This window comes from Dysidea avara, chromosome 7, assembly GCF_963678975.1.
Source record: "Dysidea avara chromosome 7, odDysAvar1.4, whole genome shotgun sequence".
In the NCBI taxonomy this organism is placed as follows: Eukaryota; Metazoa; Porifera; class Demospongiae; order Dictyoceratida; family Dysideidae; genus Dysidea; species Dysidea avara.
In genome coordinates, this window is record NC_089278.1 from 32,574,563 (window position 1) to 32,594,505 (window position 19,943).

The 19,943-nt window shown below is 38.7% G+C and overlaps 2 protein-coding genes across 5 annotated transcripts in view; one reads left to right on the forward strand and one right to left on the reverse strand.

Moving 5' to 3' along the window:
• Positions 1-5,893, reverse strand: part of LOC136261464 (uncharacterized) — an 11,550-nt gene extending 5,657 nt beyond the window's left edge. For 3 of the 4 annotated variants that reach the window (XR_010703911.1, XM_066055472.1, XM_066055474.1), the window contains exons 1-10: positions 5,796-5,893; positions 5,349-5,487; positions 3,306-3,537; positions 2,387-2,553; positions 2,099-2,218; positions 1,980-2,042; positions 1,798-1,901; positions 1,515-1,710; positions 558-662; positions 135-241 (exon numbers count right to left, since the gene is read on the reverse strand). Coding sequence is in view for 3 of the 4 variants with exons in the window: in XM_066055472.1 (XP_065911544.1) it covers positions 135-241; positions 558-662; positions 1,515-1,710; positions 1,798-1,901; positions 1,980-2,042; positions 2,099-2,218; positions 2,387-2,553; positions 3,306-3,537; positions 5,349-5,487; positions 5,796-5,818 (1,256 nt within the window). In the remaining variant the exon portion in view is untranslated. The remainder of the gene's footprint in view (positions 1-134; positions 242-557; positions 663-1,514; positions 1,711-1,797; positions 1,902-1,979; positions 2,043-2,098; positions 2,219-2,386; positions 2,554-3,305; positions 3,538-5,348; positions 5,488-5,795) is intronic. The other variant, XM_066055473.1, reaches the window with a different exon arrangement.
• The window catches only part of LOC136261462 (kinesin-like protein KIF20B), an 18,529-nt gene continuing 4,464 nt past the window's right edge, over positions 5,879-19,943 (forward strand). Inside the window, exons 1-22 of the mRNA XM_066055470.1 lie at positions 5,879-6,526; positions 6,972-7,053; positions 7,116-7,397; positions 8,383-8,494; positions 8,620-8,838; positions 8,936-9,122; positions 9,234-9,482; positions 9,994-10,154; positions 10,346-10,478; positions 10,528-10,618; positions 10,973-11,153; positions 11,589-11,685; positions 11,827-11,943; positions 13,972-14,116; positions 14,201-14,951; positions 16,244-16,358; positions 17,240-17,406; positions 17,575-17,641; positions 18,636-18,751; positions 18,880-18,982; positions 19,536-19,586; positions 19,687-19,731. Of these exons, the coding sequence (XP_065911542.1) occupies positions 5,939-6,526; positions 6,972-7,053; positions 7,116-7,397; positions 8,383-8,494; positions 8,620-8,838; positions 8,936-9,122; positions 9,234-9,482; positions 9,994-10,154; positions 10,346-10,478; positions 10,528-10,618; positions 10,973-11,153; positions 11,589-11,685; positions 11,827-11,943; positions 13,972-14,116; positions 14,201-14,951; positions 16,244-16,358; positions 17,240-17,406; positions 17,575-17,641; positions 18,636-18,751; positions 18,880-18,982; positions 19,536-19,586; positions 19,687-19,731 (4,059 nt within the window). The 5' untranslated portion in view covers positions 5,879-5,938. The remainder of the gene's footprint in view (positions 6,527-6,971; positions 7,054-7,115; positions 7,398-8,382; positions 8,495-8,619; positions 8,839-8,935; positions 9,123-9,233; positions 9,483-9,993; positions 10,155-10,345; positions 10,479-10,527; positions 10,619-10,972; positions 11,154-11,588; positions 11,686-11,826; positions 11,944-13,971; positions 14,117-14,200; positions 14,952-16,243; positions 16,359-17,239; positions 17,407-17,574; positions 17,642-18,635; positions 18,752-18,879; positions 18,983-19,535; positions 19,587-19,686; positions 19,732-19,943) is intronic.

Below are 19,943 nucleotides of genomic sequence, written 5' to 3' on the forward strand. Positions count from 1 at the left end.
ATATATATATATATATATACGTGCTACTGTTTAGACCACAAGTGAATCAAGTGAAGCATCTATACAGATATGTATACACAAGAGTAGTATCAGTACATAATAGTAGTACACAGTATCACACATATGCTACATACTTGTCAAAAGGATTGGTTGCTAGGTTAGCTAATAGAGTAGCACAAGTTAACTGCAGTTTGTGATGTAGTGAACACAACAAGTATAGTGAAGTTGACACAACTTTGTCCTACATGAAACAAAACATGTAAAAAAACACATCAGGGTGAAACTGTTTGTAAATGCGAAGAAAAAGTTAACATTTTTGCATTATATTAGTGCAGACAGACAGACAGACACATATCAAACACAATAAAATCTAGAATCCTGGTGCATGTCCACTACTGGCCTACAGATAATCTAGGCCATAAACAATTTATACAACGCTTGTGCAAATGTATTGTGGATGATCATGCTATGCAAGTTACAATATGCATACACTGGGCAATAATTATACAGTCTATACAATGGCTAGGTCTACATCTGCCTTACTCACAGTCACTTACATCACTGAGAAGTATCTGATGGTTTTCATCATTTGCAGTATAAACTGAAATAAGTTGACAAGTGTGAGCGACAACTGGATCATCTTCTGGCAATTGCATGAAATCCTACATGAAATGAAAGCTGAGTTAAATACTCTGTACCTACAGTATTGCATTCTAATAAACTGGTGATTAGGATACTGAGGTATTGACCTGTAGTGATTTTGGCTCCTCATAGTGTACTAACATCTAATCCAAACAGCTGAATTCTAAAAGAGTGCAAATTAGACTAGTGTGAAAAAGGTGTGGTGTAATCATGACACTTCTGTTGTGTGTTTTTGCATCAATTTGTGACTTCAATACTTTGTGCTGAATGTTCTTAATCATGTGTTGTTACTGTACGTATATAAGTTTGGTATTGATGTATTCTCTTAACTACAATAGTATACTGACATCTGAAGTTTCTTTAACTGTTTGGTAAGCGTGACAAAATATTAAAGCATGTACGTGTGTACATCAGTGTGTTGAGGGTGTGCGTGCGCACGTGTGTGTTGAGGGTTGCATGCATGCGTGCGTGACAGAGAGAGAAACCAAAAACATAATTTTAACACAACACGCATACTGTAACTCAGTCATGCCAACCTCCTCTTACGAATTTGGATATGAGAAATAACATTCCTCATTTTCTTTTTCCTTTTTGTAACTCAGAAAGATGCTGTTATATACAGTAGTTTGTGCATGTTTCATTTAATGTACTTCAAATGTGGAGGATAGTACATTACACAATCCAAAGCTAAAGGGTGCACACTTTAGTACAAATTTATCCTTCTAATGGTTATGCATGGTAATTCAGGTACTGTAATGTGTGGTAGCTTTCCTGACAGATACAAAAGATGTTAACAAATCTACTAGTGTTTTATAGTACTCTTCTCACATATCATTGTGATATAACACAACTTACACTGTATCAATTCTCACCTTGATCATAGCCAGCACTTCTGGCTTCATGGGCAGTTCAATTTTTTTATTACTTTGTTGTAGTAGTTCAGCTAGTACTTCAACTGAAGACTGTAGTGTCCAACCAAACACAGTAGAGATCATGAGTTGCACACATATAAATACCTTCCTAACACTTGTGCTGTCTGACAGTAGATACTCCAACATCTCTTCCCAGCTGTAAACAACACAAAAAAAGTCAAGAAATTTTGGTACCTGCTGTTAATTATTCTAATAGAACATACAGGTATGTATCTGCACGTACTTCTTCTCTGTCACCATTTGAGATAAAACAGTTCTTAGTTTCTCCTTTTGCTGCTTGACCCGGCTCTCTTCTTCTTCCTTTGTCTTAAGTTCCATCACCTTCAACTGGAGATACGTACGTGTAGAGTATAATTAACAAAAAAACATTTCCTTTTTTGCCACCTACGTAGTATCAAATAATACCTTTGCTTCTGTAGTTGGCATTTCCAAAATGGACACCATTTCTGTAAATAAGTCCAAATTTTGCTAGAGAAAAATGCAAACATTTTACATCAAGACTTCATAACATTACTCTTGATTACCTTTGGGAATTTGATGGCAAAGTCTATACGCTGCTGCTTGTGAATGTCAGGTAGTTTGGAGACCTTCATTTGAAACTCCACTTTTTGTTTGGCCCATTTAACCCTCTGTTCATTCTCACGCTAAAATAAAACATGATTATGAAGCAGCTAGTGTGTGTAGTATAGTGTAGTGTAGTGTGTGTCCCCCATTGATTTCACATAAATAGTCGCATTTTTCAGGTTTATACTATACACATATAAACAGAGTACGCAAATTCTTATTACACACGTACTCTTGGTCTCACTGACCAAATTCTGTTTAGCCAGATCCACAGGGAGTACATTTCTATCACCTCTGAAACCATCAGCCTTATATAGTAACATGTCATGACAACAAGGGTATCCCAGGAGGAACCTCAGTACAGCAGTGTTTGACTGAAAGTTGGATGATGCAACATCATGAAGAATACAATTACCTGTGAGAACATACAGTATCAAATAGTCACTGTACATGTACGCTACATAAAATTAGCAAAATACATACAATGTACAGTGCACGTACAGATTCAAACATATACACACATGGTATACATGGTACCAAGAGTAAATAATGGAAGAGAGAGTATCCAACTGCCATATACTGCATCAAAAATGAGCACATCAAGTAGAGAAGCCATCCTGTAGTGCTTTCAAAGACAGTGTTGAATGAAGTAATAAACACCTGCTAGGTCAGTCTGTTTGAAGTGCCCAGGCATGATTTGAAGTCAAACAGTCTGAGCTAGAAGGTGTTTATTACTTCATTCAACACTTACTTTGATAGCACTACGGGATGGCTTCTCTGCTTGACATGCTCATTTTTGATGCAGTATATGGCAGTTGGATACTCTCTCTTCCATTATTTACTCTTGATGGTACTGAATACTAAGTGAATAACAAAGTGGACATCTATATAACAGCTTTAAAATTTCTGGGTCCCAAATGTCTGTAATAGAGAGGTTCTGCTGTAATCAGAATTACTTTGTAAGAAGGGCAGTCAACACTAAAGATGTTGAAAACTTTTCAAGCATTTACCTGTATAACTTATGGTTGTTTTCCTAATTGGTAACACATGGAGTTAGACCACAACCTCTTTGTCCTTATTAAGGAGATTTTTTTCCTGATGTGGGGAGTTTTTTTAAGTGAAGCTCCACTGTATGCAGCAAAACAAACAAAATATTGTCACACATACCATTAGTGTCAACAGTTGAGATGGCATCCTTAGCAACTGATAAGCACTCCTTGAATAGTAGCACGGTGTTCTCAAAATGACCATTTAGGATGGACTGACGTAGTGGATTGCACTGGTGAGCATTTTTGCGACTCAAGACATCCGATAACAAATTGGAATCTCGATACAACTGAATTAATGCTGACAATATAGTCTGTGAGCTGTGCTTCGCTGCCAGATGAAGAAAGGTCTCCTGTAAGATGGAAATAACTGTAGGTGGAAACCATTCTTTTGTGGATTGCCATGAAAATGTAAAAGTTTACTGAATTCTGTGTGGATGGAAGGTAGGGTGTTACATGCAGTAGTGGTAGTAGTGATATGCATGCATATATAACCCTGTCAATTTTTCAAAGCACATAACTTACTAACCATTACATACATTGTATTGTGTACTTGGTACAATTATCACAATTTAATACTCAGCCTGATCAGAATCTTTTTCTAATCTGACCCATACACCAGGGTAACACATGGAGCAATGAAGTACACACTGTTTCTAGTCAAGTACATCAGGAAAACCAGTATTTTGAGCTATCATTACTATGAAACTTTGAACATGTATTCCACAAGTCAAAGGTACACATTTATAAATACATTTTGTTGACAAGAAAACATCCAAGTTTATTTGTGTGGTTATTACAATGGTCACAGTTTACTAATCATGGGTACTACACTTGAGTTTGAGGTCTGTGCATTGTAATAAAACAGATAAGCATATTACGTAATGACCGGCAAACTGAGGAATGCTTCTACGAACTGGGAACATATACTATAAAATAATTAAGCATGTATTATTATTACATTATTAAATTAAATGTAAACCTCATTAATGGGTGTAATTGAATAATTTCAGTCATTGATTTTAGCATGATCTTGAAACAATCTACGGAGCAATCACAAGGGGGTAATTTGTTCCATTTACTGATTGATCTGGGGAAGAAACTAAACTTGTAGGGGTTCACAGTGATTAAAGGCATTAAAAATTTAATACTGTCTCCAGTCATGACTCTAGGTGCTAGTGTGATGTAATCTGGTAAGGGTAATTCAACAATCTTGAAAAACATAATTAAATGCAATTCCTCATGCTGTCTGCTGATGGATTGCCAGTTAAGTGAGTTGATCATGGCAGACACACTACTTGTTCGGTGGTAGTCTGACATCACAAAGCGGGTAGTACATCTTTGGATGGCTTCCAATTTATGCAATGGTGGATCCAGGATGGGGCATTTGGGGCAAACCCCCCCCTTCAAGAAATTGCATACAAGATCGAGATACTCTAATAGAGCAGTCAATTACTCTAATAAAGCAGTCACAATGTTCATGAGGGAGTGTAGCTTACCTATGAAGCTATAAATAGGATTTTTATTGTACATAACAGATGTGATATATTCGGTAAAGGATAACTAGTTATTATTGTTGTAACCTTTTTTTATTTTGGTATTCAACTGTTTTTCAGCAAGGTACCCCCCCCCCCCCCCCCTCTTTCCAAACTCTGGATCCGCCCCTGTTATGGGTGTGATGTTGGGTATATGGTGACCATACATAGCTGCATAATTTAAAATTGGTTTGACAAACAAGTTATAAGAATCTATTTTAACTTTTTTGTGACAACGCTTTAGGTTGCAGCGAAGGAATGTTAGAACTGAATTTGCTTTTCGACATGTGGCATGTATATGTTGGTTGAAGGATAGCTTGGAATCTAAAAGAACTCCTAAGTATGTCCGTGAAGTGAATATTAGATAGTAGCTAGCGGGTTTCTTTTCAAAGTGATATGAAGCACCATATACTTATCTAAATTAAATTTCATGTTCCATACTTTTCCCAGATTTCAAGTTGCTTAAGGTCTTCTTGGAGAGCATATATATATAATTTACATCGGATTGGGAGTCAATACGTCTGTACAGAATACAGTCATCTGCATAAAGGCGACAGCTGGATGTTAAATTGGAGGTAATGTCATTTATAAAGAGTAGGAACAGTAGCAGCCCCAGGACAGTAGTGTACCTGTTTTTCAGTGAGTACCATCAGTCGTTTGATGAGTGCAGGGTCTCTCAGCATCTCCATCACTTCATTTTTATCGCTATCATTTGTTGTGAGCAGCTTTTGAAGTTGCTCAACAAGACTGTCCTTTTCAGCTTCAGGGCTACATACACCAGACATTACCCATCAATTTAGGTGGAAAATACACAACACATCAGCCAATGTAAATACACATTAATAGACTATTAGATGAAATAGTGAGAATGGCATGCAGAAATCCATCATACTATTTTATGGCATGGTAAACATAATTATTATTATTATTATGATTAATATAATATTATGCTGCACATGTACAACTGCACGTGATACCACCGGAAACAACAACCAAGATGTAGTCCTCTAGAAGCTAGCGGTTCAGTATCATTACAACAAGCACAACACGTAATGTATACAGTTAACTTTTATTACTTGTCTTTCTCTTCAGATGCCATTAGTGACTAAGTTGAAGCACAGGACCCACAATCACACTGACGGATCTGAGGCACTGCGCATGCGCGTTATATGCGCGGAAAATTTTGAATTTAAACGTGATTCAGATTGAGTTCATTGTAATGGAAGAAGGCGGCACGATTAGGAAACGATTAAACTTCGGTAGCATAGACAGCGAAGAAAATGTGTTTCGCCGCGAGTCAATTCTATCAGCAGACCAACCTGTCCTGACGTATTTGCGTATTAAGCCGATTTCTCACCGAGATGACAAGGATAAATGCATGGAGGTTGTATCAAGCAACGTCCTCCAGGTTAAACCATCTAAAGATTCCATAACATACAAGAACAATCAGCGGGGGACTTGTGAATTTCCTCAACAGTTTTTGTTCTCTCATATATTTAGACCGGAAGCCTCGCAAAAAAATGTGTTTAACGAGCTGTCGCCGGACCTGCTTCAAGAGTTTTTTGGTGGTCATGATTGTTTGTTGTTTAGTTATGGTGTCACTAACTCTGGGAAGACTCACACAATCCTAGGGACTCCTACAGACCCAGGAATATTGCCCAGAACTTTGGGAGTTATTTTTAACACAGTTGGCGATAAGCTGGACCAGGGACATCTACTCAAGCCAAAGAATTATTCAGAATTACGCTATCTGAGTAAGGAGGAGCAAAAGATTGAAGCAGGCTTTAAGGATGCACTAGTAAAGAAGGTAAATTCTGTACTATAATGCACCTATCAATGTAATCCCCAACTACCGCTGATATGGGCTGAGGTGGGGATTTGCATCTCTGAAAATTACAATTCCCCACCTACTGGGGAAGTACTGGCGATGCAAACCCTGACCAAGTCTTGACTTGCAAACCCCGGGATTTGTATGGTTGTGTGGCATTGGTCTAGCGATGAGTTAGTTTGAGTGGATTCTTATATGAATGTAGTAGCTAGCACCCGAGACACTCCTTCCTAAACTGAAAGCACACACTTTTGCTGTCTGAGTGAATTCCTTTAATGAGGACAAATCCCCACTATGCTGGGGAAATTTAGGATCAATTCCCCCACCATCCCCGACCTTTCCCCACTCTCAGCCCGTACCTGTGGTAATCAGACATTACATTGATAGGCACATAACAAAGCCTTGTATAAACTGATATTTTTAGGCTACTGTTGTGTCAGACAATGTCAGCATCATGAGTGAAGCTAATTCTACAGTTACCTTGACTGACAGCCAGCTTCCAGAAGGTAACTAGAGTCTGTCCCTAACATTAATGTATCACATACATTTAATGTATCACATAATCTAGGAATGTCAATAGAGCAGTCACAGCTGAGCAATCTAGAATCAGCAAGCACCCTTAATTTGACTGAACTGTTGAATGAGTCCAAAGCAGTATTGGACGAGGAAGCTGAAGATCGCCGTTACTCCATCTGGGTGTCATGTGCAGAGATCTACAACGAGTTTATTTATGATCTCATTGATGATGTTCAGCTTGAAGAACAATCAAAGGTTAAAGATAGGAAGAAGAAGATTAAGAGGACAGTTCTTAAATTGGCCCATGACAGGCACAAGAATTGTTATGTTAAGGGTATGTATTTACGTACGTGTGTGTGTGTGTGTGTGTGTGTGTGTGTGTGTGTGTGTGTGTGTGTGTGTGTGTGTGTGTGTGTGTGTGTGTGTGTGGTGAGTATTAGTTTTACCAATATTCACTTTATTTCTTGATAAAAATTTCTTTTCTTGTATCCAGAGCATCTGTCTCACCACATTCTGTAATACTTAATGTAACAAGCAGTGGTGTAAATTGTTTTTTGTATTTTTGCTATAGTATGTTCACGTTGAGCTGAATCCTGAAAAACAGCTAAAAATTAAAAGTGGATTTTTTCTCAATAGAGTTAACATTTCAGCCAACCAGATGATTATTGGTAACAGCAAAGGAGTCAACAACAGACATGTACAGTTTGGCTCCATTACAAGTTCGGGAAAGGGCTGTAATGGACGCTGTACTTATATGGCTTCCCAATAGGAAATGTATTGTGAAAATTTTGATTGGCTGTAAATATTATGTCAAACATTTGAACAAAATGATTTTGAAATATTTTTAGCGGATCAAGCAGTACTACAATTGAGCCAAATTTCAAGATCGTGTGTAATTGCATCCATGAGTTATTAAATGTTTTTGAGGATTCAGCTCAACGTGAACATACTATAGCAAAATTTATTTTGCACGCAAAAAAAAATAGTGAATTACTATGGTTAACTAAACAAAAGTAGTGTGTACTGCGTGTACATACCTCTGTATACAACGTTTCTTTGTAATCTTGCCATTTTGAAATACGCATGCGCGAATTTTCAACCAGCCATGCAAGCTGTTTAAAAACTGTGATGTATTTCCTATTAATGATGCACAGTTGTGTTATCACGATTCTACAGCAATGATCTTCATCCCTGATTGGTATGGTTTGAATTCAATCGTGAAAGTTTAAAGTACATGCATGTGTATTAAACATGGCAAGATTCCAAAAAAAATATGCTGTAAAAGCTTCCTAGTCTTTAATTTGTGTCCATCTGTGCAGGTTTGAAAGAGGTCAAGGTGGAGTCAATCGAGGAAGTTATCTTACTGTGCAAATACGCACAGTGTAATAGGAAAATGGCTGCCACCATGTTGAACTATGCTTCTAGCAGGAGGTATATACAATTTGTGTGTGTTTATGTGTAAGTACTTGGGTAAGATGTGTTATTGATCTTCGCGCGTGTGTGTGTATTTTAAAAAGGAAAATAGTGTAATACTTGTATGTTCTTTGTCCATACAGCCATTGTGTGTTCACAGTAAAGCTTGTGCAGACTGACAACACAGCTAAACCAACTTGTGCCCGTGTCAATCGTATATCTATTGTTGACCTGGCTGGTAGTGAGCGGACTGCCAAGACACAAGTGGTTGGCACACGAGCTAGGGAGGCAGGAAACATTAACGTGTCCCTAATGGTACTGGGACGTTGTATTGACACCATCAGATTAAACCAAAAGAAAAAGTAAGAGAATACTTGCTATTGTAAATGTGTGAGTGCTTACATGCCTTTGTGCAGGGGTATGTCTCATTATGTTTCTTTATTCTGCCTTCTTTTACAGGAAAACAGAGCTACGTATTGTACCGTTCCGAGAAAGCAAGTTGACTCAACTATTTCAGAACTTCTTTGTTGGGAAGGGTCAGTGTGCAGGTCAGGGTCGTGTAATGCTGCTGGTCAATGTAAGCCCTGCCTCCAATGTGTTTGATGAGACCCTACAAGTGCTGAAATTCTCTGCTATAGCCAACCAGGTATGTATATACTTTGAAGCACTAAATATACATTTACATTTTAGCTTTGTATTGTATGTACACTGTATGTGTATAACAAGACTATATAGGCTATCCATTGTTTATGTGTAGGTGTGTCCATATTCTGGAAAAGCAGCCCCATCAGTGGAAGAGACACAAATCCAGAATGTGTCCAAGTGTGAAGAGAGTGAACCTGAAGCAGATAACACACTCAGTCACTCATCCACCAGACAGGAAAGGCTGCTGCAACAGAAGCGGTCGATAGCCCCATGGGAGACTGCTCCCACACAAGACCAAACTAATTGCTGGACTGCTGAACAGACCTATGAGTACTATATTGAGCTGTACAAGTACTGTGAGGTATGTGCATGTGTAGTGACCTACTGTTTATTTTTAGTAATACAGTAAAATGTGATCATATATACAGCTATAGCTTCTTGTTGATGAGACTATAAAGTACCGTATTTGACTGGTTAATAGCCTATAACTTTCATTAAGGAAAACCCTGCGGCTACTATGTGAAGATGGCTACTATGTGAAGATGGCTACTATGGGCTCGTGTGGTAGCAGCCCATAGCATTTATATGGATTCATGGGTAACTGTTATAATCATTCTTCAATACTATCATTCATTTTACAGTAACTTCTGTCAAAAATACGCTTGGCTTAAAACAACTCTTTGCCTCAAACATGTCTTATCAACACTTGCATCAGTATAATTTATTCAGATGCAAGCCACTGCTCTTATCTGAGGATAGCTCTTATGACAATAATTCTAGGCTGTGGAGTGGCTACTATCTGGGTTTGTTTGTTTGTTTTCTTTTCTTTTTGCAGAAAAGTATGTACAATCTTGTGTGTTTGTGTCTGTTAGGAGGTGGAACATCATTTAGAAGACTCTGAAAAAGAAAATGAACAGTTGTTCGAAGAAGTTAAGAGACTCAAGTTGGAGAACTTTCAGCAAGCAGCGACCCTTCGACAGCAGCTATGGAAGGAATTTTCAGAAAGATTTTCTGTTATTCAAGAAGAACACAAGTACGTATGTGCATGCACACGTGTGTCTATCTGTCTGTGTGTATATGTAGTGCGTATCTGTAGTTATTCTTTCATATATATCCATATTATATAAGTGTATGTATGTGTGCATATTATGTATGTATTTATGTCACTGTACAATGTCTGTGTGGTGTACATATAATGCTGTTGTTACTCCTGGGTCCTCACAGAAAATCCGTGATGGAGAGAGAAGAGCTAATGGAAGACTTGTATGAGAAGAAGATTGAGATCTTGGAGAGGAATGTCTTAGAGACACAGGTCTACACACGCAAGAAACGAAAACTGGAAAAAGAACGAGATGAGGTAAACTCACTAAACTGACCACCAGTGTTTCACTTCATTTGTGCTGCAGGAAGAGCATATAAAGCAGATTCGTTTACTGAGAGAAGAAATTCAAAATTTGAAACATGAAATAGCTAAGAAAGACAAGGAATTCACTGACAGTTAGTGAATGATTGTGTGTGTGTGTGTGTGTGTGTGTGTGTGTGTGTGTGTGTGTGTGTGTGTGTGTGTGTGTGTGTGTGTGTGTGTGTGTGTGTGTGTGTGTGTGTGTGTGTGTTTGTATAGCCAAGGATGTGGTCGGCAGTGGTCAGGACCATGCAGCCACCACTCAAATAAAGTAGCCACCACAACCACTACAGATTCACCTCTAACTTATACAAATTAAGGCCCACATGTCTTATCCTAAATCTTCTGTTTCATGTAGCCACCACTACTCTAAACCTGGGTACATCCCTGTATCATGTCTGTGTGTAGTGTCTTACTGTCTAAATTACATCTACTACTCCCTACATTAGAAATGTTAGTAGTTACTGGGAAACAGGAGGAAGACCTTGTCTCTTGTAACCAGAGGGTCAATGTGATGTCAATTGAGGTGCTTGAGGCGCACAAGAAGGAAGAAGAGGCGAAGAAGACTGTCAGGTCTTTGGAAGAGAAAATGGCCCTATTAAAGACAGAGAAACAACAACTGGCCCAACAGTACGTGTATTTTGTATGTTTGCATACACTGACTCTACCTGATTGTAATACAACAACGCCTGGTTCAGCTTTTGGCTGTGTTTGGCACAGCTGCTGGAGGCTTTGATTATTTTGCTTTGTATCATTAGTATGATCTATAACAAACAGTGTATTGTTTCAATATGCTTTTCTGCAATGCCACATGGCTACAAATCCTAGGACAAATTTTTCTGTGTCCATGATATTTGCTATACATTTATATCAGTCAGGCCTACCTCAAATTCTCAAATCTTGAATCAGATTTTGCCCTGATATCTTGTCCAGTTAATGATTTATTTGGAATCCTAAGCTCTAGCTTGCTATATATGTAAGCAAAGAGTATGTACTGTATGTGCATATGCTGATATTGTGGAACCATGATACTAGGGGCTCATCTCTTGGTACTCTTCATTACAGGAAGTCATCCATTCAGGCGGAGCTAGATAAGATAGTAGAGGAACTTGAAGTGACTAAGAAGGAGCTGGATTCCAAACATCAGAAACACAATCGCAAGGTGTGTGTGCAATTTGACAACTCACACATAACAAGACAGTGTGCATGTGACATGTGTGCATGCACACAGTAGATGCACATAACACACACACACACACATCACTGCATACCATTTGTAATGAATTGTGTAATCTATTAACAGGTCTCAGAGGCAGGTGACACTATTGCACGCTTGCAGAAAGAGCTGGATGTGACTAAAGAAGAACTAGTAGCAAGCAGGAAGCAACTTACAACTGAACTAGAGTCACTGCAACAAAAGGTGAGTAAATACATTTTTAGCTAGTCCATGTACTGTTTCCATTGTTAACTATTACCATCATTTTCTTCTCTTGAAAGTGAATGAAATTACGTACATACTGTACGTAACTGTGCGCATTATCTTGTGTGTCCTATCCCTTATGAAAAAAAAATTATGCTGCACACATGCTATAGTATGTTCACGTTGAGCTGAATCCTGAAAAACAGCTAAAAATTAAAAGTGGATTTTTTCTCATCAGAGTTAACATTTCAGCTAACCAGATGATTATTGGTAACGGCAAAGGTGTCAACAACAGACACATACGGTTTGGCTCCATTACAAGTTCAGGAAAGGGCTGTAATGGACACTGTACTTATATGACTTCCCCATAGGAAATGTATTGTGAAAATTTTGATTGGCCGTAAATATTATGTCAAACATCTGAACACAAAGATTTTGAAATATTTTTAGCGGATCAAGCAGTACTACAAATGAGCCAAATTTCAAGATCGTGTGTAATTGCATCCATGAGTTATTAAATGTTTTTGAGGATTCAGCTCAACGTGAACGTACTATAGTGCTGTTGTTTTGCTTGTATACTTGTGCATGTATGCAACTTGACAGTATTTGGCCCAATTGCACACATGCAGTTTCATAGTTGTTGCATGTAAACACTTGCATGTATGCTATCGCATGTGTGCAACTTGTGAGCAGTTTGGAAACTGAGCGATTGCATGCGTGCAGCTTACAAACCTTTTCGCTTTATTTCATATTGCTTAACGTATTTAAAATTACTCTCAATTCTGAGTTAGAAGAAATACATGTAGTTACAAACCACCAAAGTCAGTTACTGTATTATTATTAGCCATACTACAGTCTATTCTTTACTGGTACACATTATCACTTCACACACTGTTGCACTTTTGCTGAGCTTGATTTCTAGTTCCATACTCTCCTTCTAGGATGTTATCAATGGTAAGCCTAGAGACTTCAAATCACTCCCATGCCTTGTTACAGAGAAACCATATTCATGTGTAGCAGTAGTTCTTTTACTGATTTTCAGCAATGTTCAGTAATATTTCTTCACCTGTTGCCTCCACCTGTGACCCGTAGCAAGTCGCCAAACTCAGCTGTACTTGTAATGTCATGTACTACCACCACCAGTAGTTGTAGAATGCCACATCCCACTAATAAAGGCTAAAATTGTAGCGTAGCAGAAGTGGTTGAAGCTGTCTTATTTTCTTGCCAACATCCAACAGATTTTCAAAAGCAACAGTTTTGGCGCAATTTTTGAATTACAAGTTGAACTTGATCTGATTGGTAGTTTCATATTGTATACATATGCATGTATGCAGAAGGCCACAAACTGCATGTGTGCAGTTTGTAAGCAAATCAAACAGTAACTATAACTTTCATATCTGTACACATGCAAATCGCCAGCAAACAACAGCAACACAATGCTGTAACTGCACACATGCAATATGACAGCAAATGAAAGCAAGGGGATGCTGTCATATGGTAGCCAACTGCACACATGCAATAAAGCAGCAAAATAACTTGCTGCTTTGTTGCTGTTAAACTGTACGTGTGCACAATATGTACAAAGTTGTGCTGTTGTTGTGCGGTCAGTTTGCGGTCAATTTAAGAGCACTGCACGCATGCAATTGCAATCTGCACATAAGTTGCACTCAAAATTTTCATAAGGGATTTCTCCTTTTATAAAAGTGATTTACACCCCTGTATCATATGTATAGCTATCTTGTTGAAGCACATATTGCACACAAGCTATAAGTACCTTTACTGCTGGTGTGTTAATTCAGAAGTGATGTTTTTTTTTCCCGAAAGTATATTACAAGTTTGTACTTAGGCTTCAGAATCTCCATTGCACTTGTCTGAAAACCTATTACCGGATACAGCATGATGAACACAAATACAAATGAACCCTGTTACACAGAGACATTCGAGCACTGATAAACAAATGCTGTAGTGTGTAGTGTGCAAGTTGTTCATACTGTACTTTTATTAACTAAATATTTGCTTGTGTTGTAGTGTACAATGTTGGAGAATGATGTAGAAGACAGACGGAAGAGTCGGGCATCACTTCTTGCTGACTGCAGCCTTGATCAGCCACAGGACCTAAAGGAGCAGCTGGCACACTTGACTGTGGACTTGAAACAGGAGAGGGAAGAGAAAGGTACAATGTGTGTGCTGGGTGGTTATGCACACTACACGTACAACCCTAGCTGTGCTTATATCTACATTGTGTTTACATTTTCAGAACGAGTTGTGCGTGAACTGGCGGACATGAAGGAGTCACTTGAGATGCAGAAAACCCATTGTAATGTGCAGCTGGAGCAGAACAAAGAGTTGCTGCACCAACAGGATGTGTTGAAAACAACTGCTGTAGAAGCTGAAGAGTTGGCAGAAGAATGTCAATGTCAACTAAGTGTGGTAAAGAAGGAGCTTGAGAAGAGCAACCAGAAGAGAAGTGCCCTTGAAACTAATGTTGAAAAGTTGACAGACACCCTCGAAGATGAGAAGCGTTCACATGCAGTAGCTCTGAAGGTGGCCATGGAGAAAGCAGATATTGCACAGGCAGGTCTTGAAGCTCAGTTAGCCGACCAAAAGAAGCAATGTGCCACACTTGAAATGCAGCTAACTAATCTCCAAGATGATCATAAATCAGTGCAGACACGTGTGGAAAAACTAGCCATTAAAGAAGCCAACCTAAAAACAGAGGTGAAGGAACTAACTGGCAAGTTAAAGACAGTTAACACCAAACACAGTAAGGAGATACAGTGTATCAATGGTTCCCATGAGCTAGAGATTGGTGAGCTAAACAGCAAGATTCGTAACCTCACAGATGAGCTGTCTAAGAAGAGTGAAGAGTTAGGGTGCAGGAGGAAGGAGCTGGAGAATTATACTGAATCATATGAACAGGAAGTGGCCATTATAGAGGAGAAACACAAGGAAGAGATGAAGAACCTTCAGGAACAGAGCTCAAAGATGCAACGATCAAACTCACAGCAGTAAGTACAATACACCATTAATAGTGACTGTTCAATTAGAATATTTCAGCACTAGGGTACATTTAATTAGAGTAATAATTCTATTAGAATATTTGTACAGAGCTCTCTGTGTACATACATGTAGCGGTGGGTGCACCTTCTAACTACAGTTATCCAAAAAAAAAAAAAGAGGAACAGTGTGTGGGTATCCACTCACTATAATGTATTATAAACCTCTGACATTACTGGCCTACTTTATTCTGGACTGGACTGGACTGGACTTGCGGACTGAGCTGGAAACAGCTTTTAAACAATAATCCAGGAATTATCATCTCTTGCAACACTGGAGACACCACTATCAAGCTATAACTGTGCTGCTGCTGGCTCTTCCTTACAAGTCATGACACTAGCGCATACACGGACTGGACTCGTGGACTGAGCTGGAAACAGCTTTAAGCAATAATCCAGGCATTATCCATCTCTTGCAACACTGGAGACACCACTATCGAGCTATAACTGCTGGTAGTGCTCTGCCTTACAAGTCAGATGACACTAGTGCATGCACTAATCAATTAGAATACATTTACGATACACGTGTACTCGCGGTGATAAAGCGTGACAGAGGCTACTGTTGTAACGTACATGTTTTCCTTGGTTGCTTCAGTACTTAACACTAGCATTAGGGTTGTAGTGATGAGCCAGATTATTTGCATAGCCCCATCACCTTGCCTGGTGGTGCCACCTAGCTACCTGCTAAGAATAATGACTGGCTCATCTCTACAGCTGTAGCTAACACTAGTGCTAAAGCAACACAGGAAAACATCTACGCTACAAGAATAGCCTCTATCACGCTGTATCACTGCTAATACATATGCATCGTAAGTGTATTCTAATTAATTAGTGCATGCGCTAGTGTCATGACTTGTAAGGAAGAGCCAGCAGCAGCACAGTTGTAGGTGTCTCCAGTGTTGCAAGAGATGGATAATTCCTGGGGGTTATTGTTTAAAAGCTGTTTCCAGCTCAGTCTGCAAGTCCAGTCCAGTCCGCGGGTCCAGTCCATTCCGTGGAATAAAGTAGGCCGACATTACTGTATTTAGACAGTTGCAATGGAAATTCTTAGTTGTGTGAACTCCTTGTGACTTGCCTGGTATTCAGTAGTCCGAGCTGTCTAAAATAGTATGTGGAAATGTTGGAGAAAAAGTAATGTAACAACCAACTACTTTAATCATTACATCATACAGGTCACATTTGCATACAATACAAGCAAGAAATGGCTTTAGGTAATAGGCATTTGTGTTGTGTTGTGTGTGTAGTTCACTGAATGAACAGAACCTCAGCAAGGAGTTGGTTGACATGAACAAGAAAATTAACAAGTTGAAGAAGGACAACCAGAAACTGGAAGCGGCAAAAGGCAAATTAGAGACTGAGGTATGTACGTGTAATATAAGCCATATTCCTGTCTATAGCTGACTCACCCTGTGCTTATAATTCTTACACTATTGGTATACTGGACACTTTAAAGCAATAAATAATAACTACATGATTTACAAAAAAAAAAATCCATCTACAAAGACTTGCTCTGCTTGCCAGCCTCAGTCCTTTGCCGGGTGTTGCAGCTCTCAAGTGCTAGATAGTACCTGAGCTGGAACTGACCCACCAGTTTAATTGATTGCAAACTGTGTTTGTATTTATAATCATAATAATATGTTTAGTACAGTGGGCCATTTCCAGACACTTTGGTGTTATGTAAAAGTGCCCTTATTATTATTGTAGAGGTGTCTTTGTGTCTTTTTATAGTAGATATGCTGGTATGAGAATCTTTAGTCTGTGCGTAATAGGATTAGGCAATATTTAATTTGTGATCTGCGATTATTGCATGAGTTTTATGTGATTATTGCAATATATTGCATGTGAAAACTGAAACAAAACCACAAATTTTGAGAAGTCTGCAATGTCAATATAATCTGAGAATTAGTTTACTAATTTAACATAACTTCTTTGCTAAAAGGTTAACCAATTGGCATGGCCAGCAATAATATACACAAACTGCATCATATGTGAGCGAGGTATAGAATAGACACAAATTAGACAACAAGTGCGATAATTATTGCAAACTGCAATATTATTGCGAAGGTAAAATATATGCGATAGTTGTATTGTGAGCACTTAATTAGACAATATTGATGATTTATTGAAATATTGTCCAACCCAGTGTGTAAGAGTATGCCTTTTTAGTTGTTTGCTGATATAATATTCTCAAACTCTATAATTTAAATGTATGTTCATCTTTATTTTGGTGGATAAAACAGGTGTCCACCTTGTCCAAGGAGCTAGGAAAGGCCAAGAAGACGTTGTCTTCAGAGAAATTGCAATTAGAGAAGAGCTTGCAGCTACTTCGAGATGAGCATCAAAGGGAGGTGGATGAAATTAAGAAAAGTCAACAGGCAGCTGTGCAGGAGTGCACGCTTGAGTGTAGGTTAGTACAATACCTCTCTCTGTGTATGTGGGCGTGGGCATGCGCAGGGATTATTTTGTTGTGAAACTCAATTGATTGTTGCAGAATTTACATGACAATTGCATACACACCTGTATATGTAGTTACTGCACAACATTACAGTGTCACTGCAATTTCTCTTAACTGTAGAACACTTGTGGAAGAAGTTATCAGTGATACTCAAAAGACTATACAGAAATCTGAAGCCATGGCAACAGTAAGGAAACAGTAATTACTCCATATGTACTCATGTGCCCCTGTTGTTTGCATCACTTGTACATTACCATAAATTAGGTACTTCCTGAAGGGCGTGCCTCATGGTTTTAATGTCATACAGTAGGTTAAAAAGATTCAGTAGATCTTTGGTTATCCGACCCTCATTTATCCATACCCTTGTTTATCCAAAATTGGAAATGACTGTTCTATTATAGAGTATTTTGAGTATTGGTGTATGTTCTATTAGAGTATTTCAACATAGCTCTGATAATATAAATGTATGGGCGAACAATTCACTACATTTATCATAGCCTGAGAACAAAGGGGTCAGATAACCGAGGGTTCACTGTACGTGCAAAATCTATTTTACCACTTGTGCCAATTGGCTCTCCAACTACAAATTTGAGTACATCATTCTGAATATTCTAATAAGATGATACTCTCTGTATCAATCCCTTCTTTGTTGTTGTACACATTTGTACTGCTGTTGATGTTTTTTCTCTCTTTTTTTTCTGTCTAGAGTATCTCGATTTAATGTAGAGATGAACAGTACTCTGTGTGTGTGTGTGATGTTTGTCTGTGTTGTAATGCATTTTGAAGAACAGCACAGTATTAGGAGGTATCACTAAATACCTTTTATATTTTACACTCGTAAAAACATGGGTAAGCTATGATTTACATTTATCATATGTTTTAAAGGAACAAATGAAATGGCAACTGCACCACAAAGTAAAGTAAAAAAAAATCATTATGAATACTTCAACACACATATATAGGTCTGTGCCATAAACATGGTTGGTATGGGGTTTGACTTCATGTATGGCCACCACTAAACCACCAAAATTTAAACACTACATTAAATTTGGTATTCAGTATTTTTTTAGAAAACCACATCGGTATCTAAAAAATACCTTATTGACTACTAATACATAAATACCTCCCAACCCTGTTCTAAAGCTGCACACAGTTTTAAAAGAAAGGATTATCTGTTATAGGGCCAGCAGCCAGTTCAGAGTCAGGAAGTAACACAGTCATCTTCTGGAGAAGATAAACCTGATCAGGAGCCTCAATTACCAGCTAGGAAGAGGAGAAAAACAATAGCAAAGCCCCGGTAAATAGCACAGACATTCTACGTACTTAATACACTATACTGTAGCTAGCTGTTTAAGTTTTCCTTCAATCATTGTTATTTGTTATTAAAGGAATACAGTACTACTTTATGATTCTTTGTGTGTGTAGTGTTGAGGCTAGACATCATGATGGAGATGGGTTACCAGTTGTTCCATTTGCTTCAGACATACCATCTTCTTCCTCCAGTCAAACTATAGCTAGTGACGCTAAGGTGAGGTGACTGTAGTACAGTACACACTGTGCATGTACACACTATGCACACATGCCCACGGCAGCTGTGTGAAACACCATCCCCACCCAGTGAACAAGCACTGCAATGCCTGTGCACCACTCAGATGCTTGAGCCTTGTGCAGGCAAATCCTCATGGGGTAGGGCTAGTAACTTGCAGGAGGACCATCCATGTCTCACAGGAGAGAGGTTGCGGAACCTGAAGTTCCACAATGACCCCAACACCGCCAAATGAGATGAGGACAGTTGGGCATTTGCTTTCCCAGTAAACACCAAGTAGCAATTGATGTTACAATTGGGCATTTGCTTCCCCAGGTGACACACCACGGCACCAGGTTTCCAATATACAACTGGGTAGACTGGAGCATTGTGAGTAAAGTTTCTTGCTCAAGGAAACAACAACAACACCAAATTGGCCTGACTGGATTACCAGGCTGATGCTACTTTGCTATGCTGCCTCACACACACACACGCACACACACACACACACTACACACGTTTGTCTGGTATACGTATACATATATTTCCACACTAGGATAAAGTCATAATATTAACTGATTCAGAATCATCAGATGACTCCAACAGAGTAAGTGTGGTTTGTGTATATCATCATCCAATCCTTGATACTGTGTGTCTGGGCACTGGTGTGTTGAATATGTTCTATAATTGGTTCTGTGTGTTTGTAGAGACGAACAAGAACTGCTAAGAGAAAGAGTCGAGCTGTAATAGAGGTATGTATATACTATATGTACCTGTTGTTGTTATGGTGACAGATGTATTATATTACTGTGTCTGGGGGAATTGCTATTTGGTCTGGTATAGACAGGTCATAGGTGGTTTAGATAGGAGAGCAGGACAAATAGTACAGTGGTGGCTACAACAAGGTTTAGTCCAGAAATGTAGTGTTTGGGCTTTAGCATCAGAAATAGGGACACGTCTATTT